The sequence below is a fragment of the Hibiscus syriacus genome, unplaced genomic scaffold (genome assembly GCF_006381635.1).
Source record: "Hibiscus syriacus cultivar Baekdansim isolate YM2019G1 unplaced genomic scaffold, ASM638163v2 tig00111769_pilon, whole genome shotgun sequence".
Classification (NCBI taxonomy): Eukaryota; Viridiplantae; Streptophyta; class Magnoliopsida; order Malvales; family Malvaceae; genus Hibiscus; species Hibiscus syriacus.
In genome coordinates this window covers 4,062,662-4,082,512 of record NW_024063172.1, presented here as the reverse complement: position 1 = coordinate 4,082,512, position 19,851 = coordinate 4,062,662, and the positions used below count along the sequence as shown (strand labels likewise).

Sequence of the window (19,851 nt, the reverse complement as noted above, 5' to 3'; positions counted from 1 at the left end):
TAGCAGTGAGGTTGGAGTTTGTGGGTTTGAAAGCAAAACAAAAGCTTTAGTATTAATAATAGCTGAAATGAAAGGTTTTTAAAGATATATATTATTTTAATTAGTTTTTTAATTAAAAATATAGAATATATTGACAGCTTTCGAACACAAATTTCAACTACAAAATAAAGTGTGCAGAAAAGAACACAAATTTCAACTAAAAATGTACAGAAAAGTCAAAATAAAAATAAAAAGAGTGTGCAGAATTTTTAAGTTTTAATATAGTATATTAAGTGTTGGTATTTTTTTAAGGAAAATGAGTATGCAATTGCTACCTCGTAGGCCACATAGATCCGCCACTGATCAAGACCCAGTTCATCAAACGCCGATAGAATCCACACCAATTTGTCCCCTCCTTTGTTGCTGCAAACAAGTCTAACCTCAAACTGTTCTCCAATCTTCTCCACTTTCACCTCCTGCTAAGCTCCACCATCAATATATATACACAAACTTTAATGCCAGCATGAGAACTATTTAAACCAAGTAAAGCAAATTACCTGGGATTTGTATTTGATTCAATAGAGTGAATCAGTGAAGTACTCGTTTCTCACAACCCTAAGGTTTTGGCATTCTCTTTGTAGCTCTTCCAACTTGATTTTCAGCTTGTGGAAATGGAGAACAACTTTTTTGTTGAAATATCTCACAGATTTGGGGTTTGTCTGCATAAGGTGAAGGCGCTTTCTGCGAGATGCCGCTGTTCTCCTTAGCTTAGTAACCATATTTTCTTTTACCTTATTCTCTTTCCGGTGGCCTAACTTTTATAGGATGGAAGAAAGGGTATGTCTTGGAATTCAACATTTGTTTGCTATTGTGCTGTTATGTCGGAATGATTGTCAGATATTTAATCAGATAATATGGACATGTGACACAAGCTGTTGGAAAGTAGTTGTTGAAATGGTAAGAGACAAAAAGGGTTTCATTGATTTAACAGTAATAATTAAGGGTGTTGCATATAAACCAACCGACAATGGAGTATGGACAAGGGCAGGGTCATGGCTGGGGGCGTAAACTACGCGACCGGGCCTCAAAAAATGGGGCTCCAAAAAAATATATAGTGGCGTTTTACCAATAAACGTCACTATAGATAGACCTATTGCGACGTTTTTTCAAAAAATGCCACTATTATTGCGGCTTTATTGATAAAACGCCATTATAGATGGATTTATTGCGGCGTTTGTCAAGAAAACGCCACTATTATTACCCCGAAATCGAATATATCTAGAAAATAGGGGTACCTTTATACGAATTTGTACAGGGCCCCCGAAAACCCTGCCACGGCCCTGGACAAAGGGGTGTTGTTGACGACGATGTAAGGAAACAGGGACACTTGGGGGTTATGGAGAAACACCAAAATGATGAAATGGATTATTAGGTTGTCATAACTTCATTGTAATAATAAAAAGCTAATAAAGTTCTCACTCGACTCTAGATATAATTAAAGTAGTGATATTTGAGAGAGGAGATTTTTTATCATCTCATACAATCAGAATAATTATCAAAACCGTTGGAAATGGGCATGAAAACAGGGAACGCAAGTGTTTAATTGAGTACAAAGTAAAGGGCAGATCTAAAACATGGCCTTTCATCAGAGGCAACACTTTGTCTGCTTCCCAATTGGTTAATCATTCTTTCACAAGCATGCATTTAAGGTATGTTACCTTGGATTTTAGCAGGTCCGCAATCAATTCGTAATATACGAATTATGATGTTTTTATCTTAAGATATTTCAAACCTTTTCTCCCATCTGTTTATGCTTGTCCATTCGTGTTTGACGTGTTGCTAACATCTTTTGAAAAGGAGGCTTTATATTCTACCCAAATTTGTCTTGATGTTGAAGCTGGTTTTGCATGTTATCTAATTGTCCATGGAATCAGGAGTCACATGAGCCATCTAAGCATGGAGCCTGCAAGCACAGATATCAACAACTGCTTAGCCAAAACAAGGGGCTAAAACCTTAATAGTATTGTTTGCCCCCGATATACAAAAGAGAAGTAAAGGAGGAGAGAAGCAACTTAAAAGAATTAATGTCATGTTTAATCGCAAAAGTACCAACCAAGTTAGTAATATTGAGACGAGAAATGGAGTGATCAAAATCAACCATGGCTTTAGGAACATCATTACACTTGGTTAGACGCCCATCATCTAAATGGTCACCACGAACTTAACTCCAGCATCACAAACATACTGGACATGGGCTTCTGATATACCACCCATCTTCAAATGAATAACAACCATCAACCCTCCATTGTGGTCCATGGTTACGATATCTACCTTTCACCAGGAGACCCGGGTTGACCTAAACTCAAAATGATATGGGCCCTGCTTAAAAAATTCAAAAAAAATAACAGTAGAAACGGTTGTTTCAAACCAACCGTAAAAATTAGGATTTATAGTTTTTTTTCATTTTCAACTTTACATTTGGAAGCAAATTGTAATTTTACATTTATTAATGCATGACTCAACTATGTATTTACATTTTATTTAATAATGTACTATTAACATCCTAAAACATAATTTATTACTTAATAATTTATTTTAATTAATTAAAAGTGAATAAAATTCATGGTTTATATATTAAAATTTGCAAGCACTAATGTATTTTTTGTAATAATCTTTTTGTCAAAACAAGTATTTAAATTATTATTTCGTAATCACTTTATATCCGCATGTTAAAAAATATTTATAATATATTTTTTCTTAATAAAATATTTCATTTATAAAAACATTATTAACGAGATATTTTAGAATATTTTTATATTTTTATTATAGTTTAAGTTGATATATTTTATATATCATAGACTCATAGTATTAATAAGTGTAAATATAATTTAAATTCTATATTTTTAAATTAAAATTTAATGTCTATAATGGAGATTTTATCTTTTCAAACTCACTTTTTAATAATAATCTCAATAAGTTAAATTTTAAACTGCATTTTTAAACGTCTTTTTCCATCGCACTTTTAAATGTTACTTTTCAATAGTCCTGCCAAATTGAACCATAATGTTATTATTTAAAAAATGTTTTAAGTTATCTATATTTAAAATTTTTATTAAAAATATATAAAAGTATTAAATGTTACAGTAAATAGCATAAATACTTTATTTACCACAGTGTAATATAGATAGGATCTTCGATTATATATATATATATATATATATCCATGGGATCAACATTTCATTCGGATTTAATGGGTTCAGTTCCGACATAATTTGATCGGGTAAATTTTTATTATTATTTTGTTCTAATAATTTGTATTAGGATTGAATTTAGGGGTAAAAAAATCTGACCGAACTACCTATAATATTATAATTTTTCTTTATATACTAAGAATACTTATAATAATATATTGTGGTTGGTTTAGGTTTTAATCTAAAATATCGAATCAAATATCATATCAAATAATTATTTTTTTTAAATTTGGGTCAAATTAAATAAAAACTTTTTAAACTCGAGTTAGATAAAAATAAATCCTTCTAAATTTATATCAAATCAGATACGAGTGAAGGATTATAATATTTAAGTGTGCTAAAAATCTGACTATGTTTTGATCCCTACCATGGAAAAGGATCCACCATAGCTTATCCTCTAACTATTTTTTTTGTTAGATTCTTCTATCGGTCCTTGTACTATACACAAATCATAAATGTGGTCCATATATTTTAATTTGATAATTTCTAGTTACTTTACGTTTTAAAGTTTAGAATTTCAACCCGAACTAAAATGCTAGTGGTCAAATATGTTAAGTCAATTTATACTATTAATTCTTATATAACGTGTAAGGTATAAATTTAGTTCAATTTGATTACTCTAAATCCTTATCATCCACTATCTTTAGAGATGGGTGGGGGAAACTCTTTTGCCGCTCCGACCCCGTCTCGTCTCGGTAGTTTCCGACCTTTTTCTCGTCTCAATTTTTAAAATAAAATCCCGATTTCGACATGACGATGACTTTCACCGGCAGCAACCAAGTTGTCTGCTGATTGATACGAATTCCCATTTGTACAGGAATATGGGGAGTTTAATTTGGTGCGTATATATTCATCTTCACAGCTTTGGAAAAATATATTCATTGTCATTAGGGAGAATTTTTACTCTACTGTCTCCCGCTAAGAAGAGAAGGGAAATTCATAAAACCTTAAATATATAGTTGGTAATTTACATCGGGACGGATTAAGTCGATAATTAATAATGTATAAAATTATTTAATTTCATATTTTTTAAAGAGATGAGTAAAAAGCAATCTTAGAGTAATAATATGAAAGGGAGAGATATTAATATATAAAAAATAAAGAGATACACGAACCATCTATTCTAACCCAACGATCTTCTACAGTAAACAAAGTATAAGTGAATCCTAAGGGGCCTTCTATATACTATTTGTCTTTTGTTCCGACCTTTGTTGAACTGAGGAGCCGGTTCGTGCTGCTTCTTCGTTAGCTAGTTTTCGTGGGTGCTTTTGTGAAAGCGATGAAAGTTGGCCACGTTATGATCACTGGTCAAGTATCAGAGCATCATCCTGTTTGAAAATGTCGGCATTTATATACATAGATGCTTGCGAGCCTGTTGTTTCCTTGATTCACGTGGGGAATTATATACTATCATATACACAAATGCATGCATGCATGCCTCAATCGACATGCAATCGCCAAACTATATATATATATATATAAGTTTACCCACGTACCTATTCCTTATAGATCAGAAAGATTTTATATATGCATCCACATATAGTTAAGAATGATAGATCAGATATCTATACTTTTTGATAAAACATATGAACGACAGATGTTACTACAAAAAAGAATTGACATATAATGTCAGATGACCATGGTACTCATATAGACTATTTATTGCTACTAATACTTTAAAATTGCATTAATATAGTCATTATGACCCTATATGATAACCGAACAACAATTTCTCTGGATTCAAAAGGAATAATATATTTTATCATTTATTTGATAGATTATACCTGAAATGACAAAAAGAGTTTCTACCTGGGATATGCGTACGTGAAGCACTACACATGCATGAATATGAGAATAAGAATATATTATGGATATGAAAAGGGTATAAATAAGTGGCCTCGATGGGTTCATCACCATATCTGCAAATCTCAGCTGCAGTTGCGATATTACAGGGTAAAATCTTCACTGGCAGGCAGGCAGGCAGATGATCAGCTGTATGATAATTGCAGTGTGCCCTCTGCCAATGGAGATTTGCCCGGGCAATTCTAGTTCTGCAACACTATTTTCGTTCACAATACACCAGCTGCCATGTAGTTTTATTTGGCAGGGCAATCATCATTAGTTTGCACTACTTTTCTACAAACTGCAATATTTCTGTCAAAAGTGAACTGATAACTCTTCACAAATGTGCTTGTGTTTTGCAAAGTTTGAATTTAATTCTCTCTTATATTTCTGCATTATTCGCATATCGATATGGATATTTGATGGAACCGGATCGGTGTATCCCGAGTTTCATTCCTGACAAAAGTTTTGCTCTTCTCTACTCATCAATCACCATGGTCCCCCATTCTTCAATCTTCATCAGGCTCCTTTACATTTACTTGTTCATTTCACTGAAATAAGGTCTTATAAAAGAAAGGTCCACATTATTGTTGATTAGGTTAAACCTCCTATCCTGATAAAGTTTGCATTCGTGGTCTGTTTTACTGGAAAAAAGAAGCTTATGTTATGATGATAGATGAACACTGAAGAAGATTACTGGTTACGAGAAAGAGATCATTGAGCGAGTGAATCGCAGGGCAAATCTCCTTTGGCAGAATCAGAATTATGCATGAGCATAAGCATGTCTGCTAAAGGAGAATTGCTCTATAATTCCTCAACTCCACATTTTATCTTGCTTTCAGAACTGATTTGATTTCCTTGGCTGCTTGTAGAGAAAGATCAGTATTTATAGTGCTAATTAAAATACCATATGATTTTCTTTCTAACTTAGGATATAAATCACACTTATCAAGTAAAATATTTAGGATATGCTAATGAAGTGACATATGCCAAGTCAAAGCTGTGAAGATCCCCCCTCTCAATCATGGGATAGTGGTTTATGTATCTTTTTTTTTTCCTGCAAAAGTAATACCATGCATTTTCCCCTATCTGTGTTGCAAAATGATTATCATTAAAAATCAAGTTTATTATGCATATTTCAATTACATGGATGCGTATATTGATTTAGTGTCATTCCTAGTTATGAACTTGTATATATACAGGTCAAAGCAATCGTATCTATGTCGTACGCACACCGTGAACGGGGAGAGGACAAGAGACAACCTCCTTTTCATTCGAATTTCTTAGCGTAATTCACGCCGGGGTTGTTCGTTTTTCCTCGGAGACACCAGGCCGTGTTGCCCAACAGCACGAAGTGCATGCAGGAGCAAGCGATCCCAGTGCTCCGAGAAGTGGAGGGGTCGAGGGGCAATGACGCAACCAGACCCCCTCCAGGTGTTGTTCGATAACATGTTCGCGGGTTGTTTTGCTAGGCAGGTTTCGAAAATGATCCTTCCGTAGATTAACCTACTGAAACATTCTTACAACTTCTTATTCCTCTAAATGATAAGGTTCCGTAGACTTCTCGTGATGTCGCGGGCAGCGAACTGCTCACGTCGTCGTGATCCGAACACTTCACTGGATCATTCAATCGGTATGAGCGAAGGGCGATGTGTACAAAGGGTAGGGACGTAGTCAACGCGAGCTGATGACTCGCGCTTACTAGGAATTCCTCATTGAAGACAAACAATTGCAATGATCTATCCCCATCACGATGAAATTTCAAATATTACCCGGGCCTGTCGGCTAAGGCTATAGACTCATTGAATACATCAGTGTAGCGCGCGTGCGGCCCAAAACATCTAAGGGCATCACAGACCTGTTATTGCCTCAAACTTCCTTGGCCTAAGCGGCCATAGTCCCTCTAAGAAGCTAGCCACGGAGGATCACCTCCGTGTAGTTAGTTAGTAGGTTGAGGTCTCGTTCGTTAACGAAATTAACCAGACAAATCGCTCCACCAACTAAGAACGACCATGCACCACCACCTATAGAATCAAGAAAGAGCTCTAAGTCTGTCAATCCTTAGTATGTCTGGGCCTGGTAAGTTTCCTCATGTTGAGTCAAATTAAATCACAGGATCCACTCCTGGTAGTGCCCTTTTGTCAATTCCTTTAAGTTTCAGCCTTGCGACTATACTCCCTCCATAACCTAAAGACTTTGATTTCTCATAAGGTATCGGCGGAGTCCTAAAACCAACATCCGTCGATCCCTAGTCGGCATCGTTTATGGTTGAGACTAGGACGGTATTTGATCGTCTTCGAGCCCTTAACTTTCGTTCTTGATTAATGAAACATCCTTGGCAAATGCTTTCGCAGTTGTTCGTCTTTCATAAATCCAAGAATTTCACCTCTGACTATGAAATACGAATGCCTCCGACTGTCCCTGTTAATCATTACTCCGATCCCGAAGGCCAACACAATAGGATTGAAATCATGTGATGTTATCCTATGCTAATGTATACAAGCATAGGTCTTCTTTGAGCACTCTAATTTCTTCAAAGTAACAACGCTGGAAGAACGACCGGCCAATTAAGGCCAGGAATTATAACAACAAGGTAGACCCTGCAACAACTATTATAACAGTCAATCTACTTACATCCACATAGTTTCCTATGACCCGCCACCCAAAACATCAAACTATGACAGTGATTAAGCAAACAATTTACGTAATCGTATTAGATTAAGCTTAATATGAGAAATCTGAGACATGACAATCCTGCAGAAATTCCATAGTCAATAGGGAGGAAAACAAGAACCTTTCTCTCTGCGTTTTCACGGCGAAGCATAAAACTCTTCAAGATGGAAAAGAGGAACCACGCGCAAAGACAGGCATTTGATGGGACCAAAGTCCGTTCAAGGAACATCCAGACTAGTCTGTCACTATTAAAATTGTGATTATTGTTGCGGAAGACGGCTATCGGATAGAGCAAAATAGCAACTAATAATTTTAGAAAATAAAAATGAAGATAAAAGAGACACAAAATTTACGTGGAAAACCCCTAAATAATATAGGGTAAAAATCACAGGCAACAGTAGAAGAATTTCACTATGAGAAAATAGGAATTAAAACTTCTCTCGATCTACCAAGGAGAAAATAATGATAATTCTCTCTTGATAAAAAGAAGAAAACAACTCTCAAGAAACTCTCTAAATTCTCTCTAGTATTGGAAGAAAGCTAGAATGCTTTAGAATGGTTTTGAAGCTAAATGGGATAGGATATTTATAGTTGAAGCTTAAGGACTAATCTTATAAATATCCTAAAGTTTAGTGACTAGAGTTTATAATTTGTCCATATAAAAAAATAAAAAATTCTGCACCTAATTTTCGGTGCCTTAATTGCACCTTTCGGTGTACCCATAATTTTTTTTTGACTTTCTACAATCTCCCACTTAAAGATTTGATTGGAACAATCATATCTTCACATCATTCTTTCTACCTTTTACCATCATGTTGCTTATGTCTCTGACAGGTCACAAGAGGATCGACACTAAGTAAATTTATCAACATTGATTGCCTTTGTCATGAAATCTACTATGTTGTCTTTGGTATGAATCTTCTACATATCTATCGTCCCTTCTTTCACCTTTTCACGAATGAAATAGCATTGAACTCGTATGTGTTTTGTCTTTGAATGAAATGCTGGAAGAACGACCGGCCAATTAAGGCCAGGAATTATAACAACAAGGTAGACCCTGCAACAGCTATTATAGCAGTCAATCTACTTACATCGACATAGTTTCCTATGACCCGCCACCCAAAACATCAAACTATGACAGTGATTAAGCAAGCAATTTACATAATCGTATTAGATTAAGCTTAATATGAGAAACCTGAGACATGACAATCCTGCAGATATTCCATAGTCAATAGGGAGGAAAACAAGAACCTTTCTCTCTGCGTTTTCACGGCGAAGCATAGAACTCTTCAAGATGGAAAAGAGGAACCACCAGCAAAGACAGGCATTTGATGGGGCCAAAGTCCGTTCAAGGAACATCCAGACCAGTCCGCCGCCATTAAAATCGTGATTATCACTTAGAACAAGGACCCGAAGCATTCCGCGAACAAGTCGATTAAGTCAAGTATTCACTTTTACCTTGTTTCATAGTGGTAAGTAGTCAAGCCTTGTACAGCCAGCATGATTCCTAACATATTACCCTGAATCGATTAATGAGACATACCGGTAACTCTAGGTATGTTGCTAGTGCAAGCCACATTGCCGTCCATTCCAAAAAGAAACACAGTACCATAAACTAACATTACTTCAATGTCAATGCAAAGAAATCAAACGGAAGCAAGTGTTATATAAGTACTTGCAGTGAGTAGAACAACTACCATACTCCACATCAAAAAACCTTCAATGGGTTAACTTTCTTTGAGGAACTGCATCAAAACCACACTATCAGATAGATCTCCGTATCCGATTTTCACACTCGAATCCGACTAACATAGGGTAGAAATACAAACAAGCAAATAAAGGAATTTAGAAATTGACATTTCATCATAAAATAAAGCATTAACTGCAGTGATGTTGCTTGCAGAAGCCGCTCCAGGAATATATATGGCACAAGCCATGATCGAGGCCTTCAAAAGTGTTAAAGCCCCTGACCCTACTGATGTTGAAAACTGACATTAAAAGAACAAAAAAGTTATATTTCATATGAAAAACATGGGTTATATTGATGCCTTGCAAATAAAGATATCTATACAATTAAGCTGAAAATGGGGGAATGTGAGAGGCAAACCGGTGCTAAAAGATTGTTGGCACCAACCGAGAATGCCGATGCAAAAGTGGCGAAAGCTCCGAATACCGGAATCCATTGATAAGTCTCCTTCCACTTACCAACAACCGTCGTGGCCAATTCAACTGCAATTTTATCATTCTTTGAAGCCATAGTGTTTGTCAATTGCATGCAGATGTATGGCCTCAAATGACCCTTTTTTTGCCTACATTAGAAAGAACGAGAATGCAACATTGGAGATATCTCCCGTTGGGTTCTACTCGTTTGTTGTAAAATAAATTAAGGGTAACGCATGCAAATGATTACTAAATTAAATTAAGCAGAAATATTTTTTTTTACTTTTTAAAACTTCAAAAATTATAAGCCGGTTTGGCGTTCCTTTCTAAAAAGTCATTTTAGGTAGAAAATTTATTTCGACTGTAAAATCAATGTCAAACGAGTTAAAAATAAAAACAATTAAGGCGGAAACGGTAGTTTTAAATCAAAAAGCTAAGATTTCTAGCTTTTTCAATTTTAACTTTACGTTTTGGAGTAAATTATAACTTTACCTTTAATAATGTATATGCTCCACTTAATTATGTATTTATATTTTATTTTAATATTGTAATACTAACATCCTTAAAAAATGATTTATTACTTAATAGTTTATATTAATTACTAATTTTTAATACTTTTTTGGTCAAAACAATAATTTAAATCATTATTTTATAATAATTTTATAACCACGTGTTAAAAATATTAAAAACTATTGATAATATATTTTTTAATAAAACATTTCATATATAAAAATATTATTAATGAATTACCTAAAAATATTTTTTATATTTTTATTATAGTTTAAGTTGATATATTTTATATATCATAATATAAATAAGTGTAGATATAATTTAAATGTTATATTTTAATTTACAACATAATGTCTACAATAGACTTTTTATCTTTTTTAAACTCACTTTTTAACAAAAATACTAAACAGTTAAATTTTAAACTACACTTTTGTACAATATTTTTAAAAGTCATTTTTCAAAAGCACCGTCAAACTGAATTTAAATTAATTATTAAATTTATTGAATTGTTGTAAAATGATGGTTGTATGTTATAAAATAGTAATAAATTTCAATAAATATAATAACTATTTACAAGTAGATGATCATTTTAACGTAATTTAATAATCACTTATAAAATAAGTATACGTACATACCTCCTATACGTCTATACCTCAAAGACTTGCTTAATCTATCCATTATAAGAAGACGGTTTTGATTATCATTTAAGCAAAAATAATAGTTGATTTTAAAATGTTGGGTACATCAAATTAATTTGGTAGGTGGTCCGAACCAAAGGGATCTGCCCCTTACTATCTAATTATATAAATTAAAACAAATTGGGTTAGAAAAAATAGGTATAATTATGAATTCCATCCCTGCACTTTATGGAAATTTTAAAATTAGTTTTATAATTTTAATTATCAAAATGTGGTCATCATATTTTACAAAAATTGAGAGGTTTATCCAATGGGACAAGCCCTGCCTTTAAATATTTCTATAAACTACGATATACAAACATTCAAACACTAACGAATAGAAGTAGAAAGACGAATATAAGGATGGAATTCACAGTTTAAAAAATATTTTATCGAATTTTGGATGAGTTAAAAAGAAAATTCAAATTACTATATATATGTGATGGAGGGGAAATTATACCGTGCGGCAGTCTTAATATACGGCTAAGGAAATGCGTTATCGATTTTGTTATTATTTTTTTAACATTTCCGGTAAAAAATTACCTAAAACATTATTATTTCTACCTAGAACATTAATGTTTTTTAACATTTCCCGTAAAATGCTCAATAATAACAAAACCGGTAAAAAAATAATGTTTTAGGTAGCGCTTTACCAGATATATTAACAAAACCGGTAAAACGTCCAATAATAACAAAACAAGTAGAAATAATAATGTTTCTGATAAATTTTTAGCGAAAATATTAAAAAAATAATAACAAAATTGATATCGCATTTTCTTAACTATATATTAAAGTTACGGCATGTGAAACTTTCGCGGGAGGGATATTCTATTCTTTCAAGAGAAATGAAGTATTGTACGTTAAATAGTCGATCAAATCCCTCAACAATGACGTTGTTTTCGAGAACCAGTTCAACTTTCATTTTTAAATAAAAAATAGAGAGATTAAATTGCTGGAATGGATAACAGCGTTACTAAATTTCTATAATGTAAAAAGCTTATGGATTTGGAGTATAATTAGACCATAATTTATTCAATTGGAGTATTATTATTTTTGTTTTTGCTTCCATTCGCCAAACATATCAAAGGGGAAGATTAGGTAAAAGAGTAGGAGACATCATATGAGTCAACAAACTATTCTGGTCTGATCCTAACCAGCTGCTTTGGTGTCAGGTCACAACTACATTAAATTTTGGGTTAAATGCATATTTGGCCATTGAACTTACCCAATATTGTTACTTTAACTCTTGAAGAATCTTGTTATCATGTACCCCATTGAACTTACCAATTATTAACAATGTTAACACACAATCATCTTCGTGTGGCTAGGATTTTATCAAACTCGTCATGTGATGATTCGAATTTCAGAGTTGATTTTTAATTTAAAAATCGTTAACAAGAGTCGTGCACAATCAGACTACTTTAATAAGTTTATCAAATTCAAGAGTTTTTCATATGGTAAATAGTATAAGACTGCCCACCTTTACCAATCAATGCTCCACTACCCGCCCTACTTTGTGTTAATAATTTGTTAGTTCAGGTAACAAAGTGATAAAAATATTTCTTCAAGAGCTAAAGTGATAAAGATGGGTAAGTTTAGTGCACAAAAGCGAATTTAGCCCTTAAACTTTGTAAACCCCACATTTTTGGCATTATTCCGATTCATGCCCCTACTTTCTCATTTATTTCCAAAATCCTGACATGACATTTCATATAAAAAAAATAGAGACTTTGTTTACGACCCCAAAGATAATAAGCCGAACGCAGCGTTAAATCGACAAAAATAAGTCCTCCAACCATATATCGCCACCTAATAATAGTGACTTCACTAATGACGTCATTTATTTCCACATCATCACGTACTCCACCTCATCAGCAAAAATACTCTTGTCCGCATTACGTGGCGATGTCGTGAAAGTGGCAAGTGAGAACACGGGGCTTCGTTCAGGTACTACGGCGTACCCAGAGTCAGCAAAGTTCAATTCGAATGAATCATGGCCACGTAAGATTTTTACTACGTGTCGAAACAGTAATGGTTAGGATATTTAGGAGAAAAGGGATTCAACCTATACGATGAACACGTGATTCTTCTTCCTCACCTTTTTTATGAAGAAGACACGTATGGTGGCACGGAAATGAAAAGTGACAATGTTGCATATCTGCCACGTAAGTGGATGCCTCAGTAGTAGAGAGTAGGGATGGCACGGCATCGGAACGACCTAATTCCATTCTATAAGATAGTTTTTTTTTTAATTAGCTTTAAATCATATAGAGTTTTTAGAAGATAAGTTAGAGTTGAATTAAATTTAGATTTAAAATAAAAATTACTTTAACATAAAAATAGAGTACAATTATATTTATTTTATTAGACACTCATATCTTTCTTACTAGTGAGAGAAGGCGCGTGATGTAAAAAACTCACAGCTCGTGCTGGCATTACTGGGTTGTCTACTGGTCGACCTTATCCTCTTGCTTTTTTATATTCCAAAACTTTGTATATTATTTTTTATTCCAAAGGGAAGGGGGATTGTTAATGTGGCTCTTTGAGATAGGGAGAGGACGAGAAACAATCCCAAGCACAAACCCTAATCTACCCCCCCTCTTTTTCGAATTTTCATTTTCGGATCGAAGGGGTCATTAAAAATACAAACTTTGGGCTATGAAGGGTGGTAAGCTTTAGTTTCAAAGTTTCAAAGTTTCAATTTTCAGTTCAGTTTTGATTGAATTCTGTTGTGATATTATTTGGGTGTTCTTTTTTATCTTGTTCGTTAATGGGCTTACTTTGTTATATGTGATTCTTGTTATTTTTATTCATGTAAAAATGATATCCTTGTTGATACCCGATGCAGATCATGCCAAATTAAATGAGTTTTTTTTGGAAGTTGAACAAAATATCTTGTGAGGATCTTTGTTGATTGATTCTTGTTGAGGTTAGTAGCTAAAAAAAAGTGATTAAAGATGATGTCAAGATCGTATACCAATCTTTTAGATCTAGCGTCTGGTAATTTCCCGGTAATGGGTCAGCCTCGTGAAAAGAAGCGGTTGCCGCGGGTAATGACTGTTCCCGGTGTTATTTCTGAGCTCGATGATGATCAGGCTAATAGTGTGACCTCGGATGCGCCGTCATCGGCTATTCAGGATAGGATTATTATTGTAGCTAATCAACTCCCGGTTAAAGCTAAGCGGAGACCTGATCATAAAGGGTGGAGTTTTAGTTGGGATGATGATTCGTTGTTGTTACAATTGAAAGATGGTTTGCCTGAAGAAATGGAGGTTTTGTATGTTGGTTCTTTGAAGGTCGATGTCGATCCCATTGAACAAGATGATGTTTCACAGCTTTTGTTGGATAAATTCAAGTGTGTCCCGGCCTTTCTTCCGCCGGACATTTTGACGAAGTTTTATCATGGTTTCTGCAAGCATCATTTATGGCCACTTTTCCATTATATGCTTCCATTTTCCGCCAATCATGGAGGCAGGTTTGATAGGTCTTTATGGGAGGCATATGTTGCTGCGAATAAGATTTTCTCTCAAAGGGTGATCGAGGTTATAAATCCTGAAGATGATTATGTTTGGATACATGACTATCATTTGATGGTGCTGCCTACATTCTTGAGAAGAAGGTTCAATAGATTGAGAATGGGGTTTTTTCTACATAGTCCGTTCCCTTCGTCCGAGATATACAGGACGTTACCTGTGAGGGAAGAGATACTAAGGGCACTGTTGAATTCTGACCTCATTGGTTTTCATACTTTTGATTATGCCCGGCATTTTCTGTCGTGTTGCAGTCGAATGTTGGGGTTAGAGTATCAGTCGAAGAGGGGTTATATTGGATTGGAATATTATGGAAGGACAATCGGGATAAAGATCATGCCTGTTGGGATCCACATGGGGCAGATTAGGTCGGTATTGAGTCTTGCGGATAAGGAGTGGAGAGTAGCAGAACTGAAACAACAGTTTGAAGGAAAGACTGTATTGCTCGGAGTTGATGACATGGACGTCTTTAAGGGTATCAACTTGAAGATATTGGCGATGGAGCAGATGCTGAAACAGCACCCAAAGTGGCAGGGACGAGCAGTTCTGGTACAGATTACAAACCCTGCTAGGGGTGGAGGGAAAGATCTTGAGGAGATACAGATCGAAATACAGGAAAACTGCAAGAGAATAAATGAGACTTTTGGTCAGCCTGGTTATGAACCAATTGTCTTCATTGATAGGCCTGTATCCCTTTGTGAAAGGTTTGCGTATTACACTATAGCTGAGTGTGCTGTAGTCACAGCTGTCAGGGATGGAATGAATCTTACTCCCTATGAGTACATTGTGTGCCGGCAGGGAGTGTCTGAACCCGAGTCTTCATCAGAATCAAATGGACCTACGAAGAGCATGCTAGTTGTATCAGAGTTCATTGGCTGCTCTCCTTCTCTCAGTGGTGCAATTCGGGTAAATCCTTGGAACATCGAATCAACTGCTGAGGCAATGAATGAGGCAATCTCCATGGCTGATGGTGAGAAGCAGTTGCGCCATGAGAAGCATTACAGGTATGTTAGCTCACATGATGTTGCATTCTGGTCGAGAAGCTTCTTCCAAGATATGGAAAGGACATGTAAAGATCATTTCAGAAGACGTTGTTGGGGAATTGGTTTGAGCTTTGGATTCAGAGTGGTAGCCCTCGATCCTAACTTCAGAAAGTTGTCTATTGATCACATTGTATCTGTGTATCTAAGGTCCAAAAACAGGGCTATATTATTGGACTATGATGGAACGGTTATGCCTCAAACGTCACATAACAAGACACCCAGTGCAGAGGTTATTTCAATCGTAAGCGTGCTTTCTAATGATACCAAGAATACGGTCTTTGTTGTAAGTGGAAGAGGAAGAGAAAGTTTAAGCAAGTGGTTTTCTCCATGTACGAAACTGGGAATTGCAGCTGAGCATGGTTATTTCATGAGGTATGCTGTTTTTTCGTTTTTCTGTTCTTTTTCTTCTGCCACTGTTCTCATTTAGTACTTCTTCAGTAGGTGGACTTATATTGAAGTTGATATTTCAGGTGGTCTACTAATGACGAGTGGGAAGTTTGTGGGCAGAATAGTGAATTCAGATGGAAGCAAATAGCCGAGCCTGTTATGAAATTGTATACAGAGTCCACTGATGGCTCCAATATTGAAACCAAGGAGAGTGCCTTGGTCTGGCACCATCGAGACGCGGACCCAGGTTTTGGATCTAGCCAGGCGAAGGAGATGTTAGACCATCTCGAGAGCGTATTAGCAAATGAACCCGTGGCTGTGAAAAGAGGCCAGTATATTGTTGAAGTGAAACCACAGGTATTTAACCTTGGTTTTGATTTTCTGACTTTATGATTGCAATATCTTGGATTTCTTGTCTTTTGTGGTCATTTTCATTTATCTTGGAAAATACTTCAATAATTGATGATCTAATGACATACTTTAGCTTTGTTGCTTACATTTATGCATGATGTTGAATCATCTTTTTTTTCCTGATGCTTTTAGGGAGTCAGTAAAGGTTTGGTCTCCGAAAAGATCTTCACAACCATGGCCGAGAGCGGAAAGCCAGCTGATTTCGTTCTCTGCATTGGCGACGACAGATCCGACGAGGAGATGTTTGAGATGATCAGTAGCGCAGTTTCCAGCGGTGTTCTCTCCCCGAATACATCTGTTTTCGCCTGCACGGTTGGCCAGAAACCTAGCAAGGCCAAGTATTACTTGGACGACCCAGCGGAGGTTGTAAACATGCTCGAAGCTCTTGCAGATGCTTCAGACCCTGATTTCTTATCAGATACTGGATCAGAATGCTCCATTTGAAACATCCTCAGAATGCCATGGATAGGTTTCGAGGCTGCGTGGTCTGGTCATTGAGACATGGATGAGGAGGAGATTTTTCGAATGAAGTCGGAGAAGGGAAGGGGGGCCTGCAGAGTTTGGTTTTCATGGAGACAGACATGGAATTGAAAGAAAAATGCATGGAAGAGCTCCTTACCACCATCACATGCATACTAAGATTTTCTTCCTTTGTGTGCAGTGATTAACATGAAGGTAACATAGTTGATGTGTGCAGTACAGCCAGGTAAGTACATTATTAATTTCACAATATATATATATATATATATAAAGCATTGTTTCTGGTGGTGGTAACACACTAGCAGGTCTGTCTCAGCTGGTTGAAAAAAGTCGTCCTGTTGAAATGAACATATATCCAAATGTCATATTTGTATGGGTTTTTTTCCCATTGGAATATGTAAATTCTGTAGGAGTCTATATTTGGTTTTACATTCATCTGAGTATTGGATGCAAAAGAGGGTTTATGCTATGACTGGAAAATCTCTTGATGCTTTTTGGTAGAATTAGTGATCACCACAAATTGTTTTTTTCCATTTAATTGTAGAAGCGATGCAGCAGTCGATCCATCCCGCTGAAAACTACGGTCAATGCTTCGATCAAAACATTAATAGTCCAAAAGAATAGAGTGATCGTACGAACATAGTGATGGCTGTACACACTGTGTTTAGTCAGTATATTAAGCCACCTCCCCGAGTCCTTGAATTTGGTAATGTTCGTCTAATTGGAGGAAGAATGTACCATCTAAACTTGTCTTTATAAGCACCGATTATAGTCTACACAATTGATTAATTATCGTCCTCGTATACATATAAGAAACATCAGTCATACATTCTACATCAATATTTATTATTTTTGTCTAATGTGTTTGATAGGCAAAAGAATATGTTTATTTAACTGTATCTTTTAAAAATATTGTTAATTGGGCCCATTTTTCACATATATATTAAATATACAAAATTATGTTAATTTTCATAAAAAAATAAAAAAATAAATCTTCGAATATCATTTGTTAAATAATTAAAAGAAATAATATTTAATAGAACAGTCTGGATTCTTAATGTAGGTTATCATCGAGAAATGAATCATGAGATAATATTAGGATCAGCACTACAGTAACAGTTAATATGAGGGTGCAGTTGGACTTCTTGGTTCATCTATCTAATTCATGGGTTTCATCAGATTATCAACTTGGTTACTACCAGACTTGAGTTTTAAAATGTCACGCCAGTACGAATCTGTTCAATTTAACAGTTGATAAGACAATTCGATTCACATACTAGGGAATACCCAAGACCTTGTTCAATGAGAGCTTAAGTTTTGAGATGAAATGAATGTCCAAGACCCCCATTAGTTCTTATTACTCCGGCAACAAGGGCTAAGGTTGCAAGGGTATTGACCCCATTTGTTAAACGAACACCTAATTGCTATGTTAAAACGGGAGGTGAGAACTTGACCTTTTTTGTGAAAGATTTCCCTTTTCTGCTCTATGAAGTTAAAGGTTTTGGGAGCTGGACTACCATTACCTGATCAGTAGAATACATCCTTCTTTGATGAAAATTTTAATGAAATTATCTTCCTATTCATGTTTGAGCACGATGTGGCAACTTCTAGAGATTTATGTTAACAAATGTCAGTTATAGGCTTTGATCTTGAACTGTTGGAGAGGTGTTAGGTAAGGCTCATATACTAGTTGGAGGACAGATGCTGGAGCAGAGTGAGCAAAGCAAACGTAACCTAATTGTGAATAATAAAGAAAACAACCACTCATCGCTCCCGAGGACATAGGCACATTGACAAACATCGTTAAATCTTGTGTTCTTTATTTGTTTTACTGCTTGATGATTCTCTGAGTTAATTAGCCCATTATCACAATAATTGGTATCAAGAGCAAGGTTTGAGATGGCTATGTCAGGTGCGAAATTCGAAGTGGTGAAGTTTGAAAGTTGTGGTAATTTCGGATTATGACAAATGAGGGTAAAGGATTTGTTGGCGCAACAAGGGATTTTGAAGGCTCTACGACCTCAAAAGCCAGAATCGATGAAGGACTGCAACAGTGAGCGGCAGGAACCATACAGTTATGTTTGGAAGACGAGGTTATGTATCACGTAATGAGTTTGTCGTCTCTAGGAGAAATATAGAAGAAATTGGAAAGTCAATTTATGTCCAAATCCCTAACGAATAAATTGTATCTAAAACATAAGTTGTATGGGCTGAAGATGCAGGAATGTCATGATTTAGCGGAGCACGTGAATGTCTTCAATCAAATAATTACAGATTTGGTTCAACTTTATGTGAAGATTGAGGATGAATACAGGGCAATGATTTTGTTGTGTTCATTGCCTTCCTCTTACGAACACATGGTGATTACTCTTACATATTGGAAAGAAACAATTAATGTTGAAGAGATTACTGCAGCCTTGTTGGCTCACAACCATCGGAAGCAGAATGCAGGGGAAAGGTCTCATGCTGGGGAAAGGTCTCATGCTGATAGTTTATATATTAAGGGTAATCAAGATCATGGAAGAAAATCAGAGAATGAGGGGTCTGGAAAAAAGAAATTCTAGATCAAAGTCTAGAGGCAAAAAGACAATTCATTGCTACAAATGTAAGGAACTGAGACATATGAAGAGAAACTATCGAAAGTGGAAAAAGAAGACTGATGAGAAACGTGATGAATCATCCAAGTCTGTGAATGTGGTGGAGGATGACAATTCAGATTGTAGTGATGGTGACATGCTTTCTATTTCGACAACTCAGTTGACAGATGCATGGATTCTTGGTTCAAGATGTTCTTATCATATAACGCCTTATAGGGAGTGGTTTTCGACATACAGATCTGTTAATTCTGGTTCTGTCTATTTGGGTGATGACAAATGTTGTAATATTGTTGGTATTGGTGAAGTCAGAA

General features: G+C 35.5%; 1 protein-coding gene across 1 annotated transcript; it reads left to right on the top strand.

Annotated features, from left to right (window-relative positions):
* Positions 1–13,650: 13,650 nt before the first annotated feature.
* Positions 13,651–17,322, top strand: LOC120169657 (probable alpha,alpha-trehalose-phosphate synthase [UDP-forming] 7). The gene is made up of 4 exons (XM_039177763.1): positions 13,651–13,760; positions 13,941–16,037; positions 16,136–16,409; positions 16,596–17,322. The coding sequence occupies exons 2-4, from the start codon at positions 14,050–14,052 to the stop codon at positions 16,905–16,907; spliced, it is 2,574 nt and encodes an 857-aa protein (XP_039033694.1). The 5' UTR covers positions 13,651–13,760; positions 13,941–14,049; the 3' UTR covers positions 16,908–17,322.
* The last annotated feature ends 2,529 nt before the right edge of the window (positions 17,323–19,851 follow it).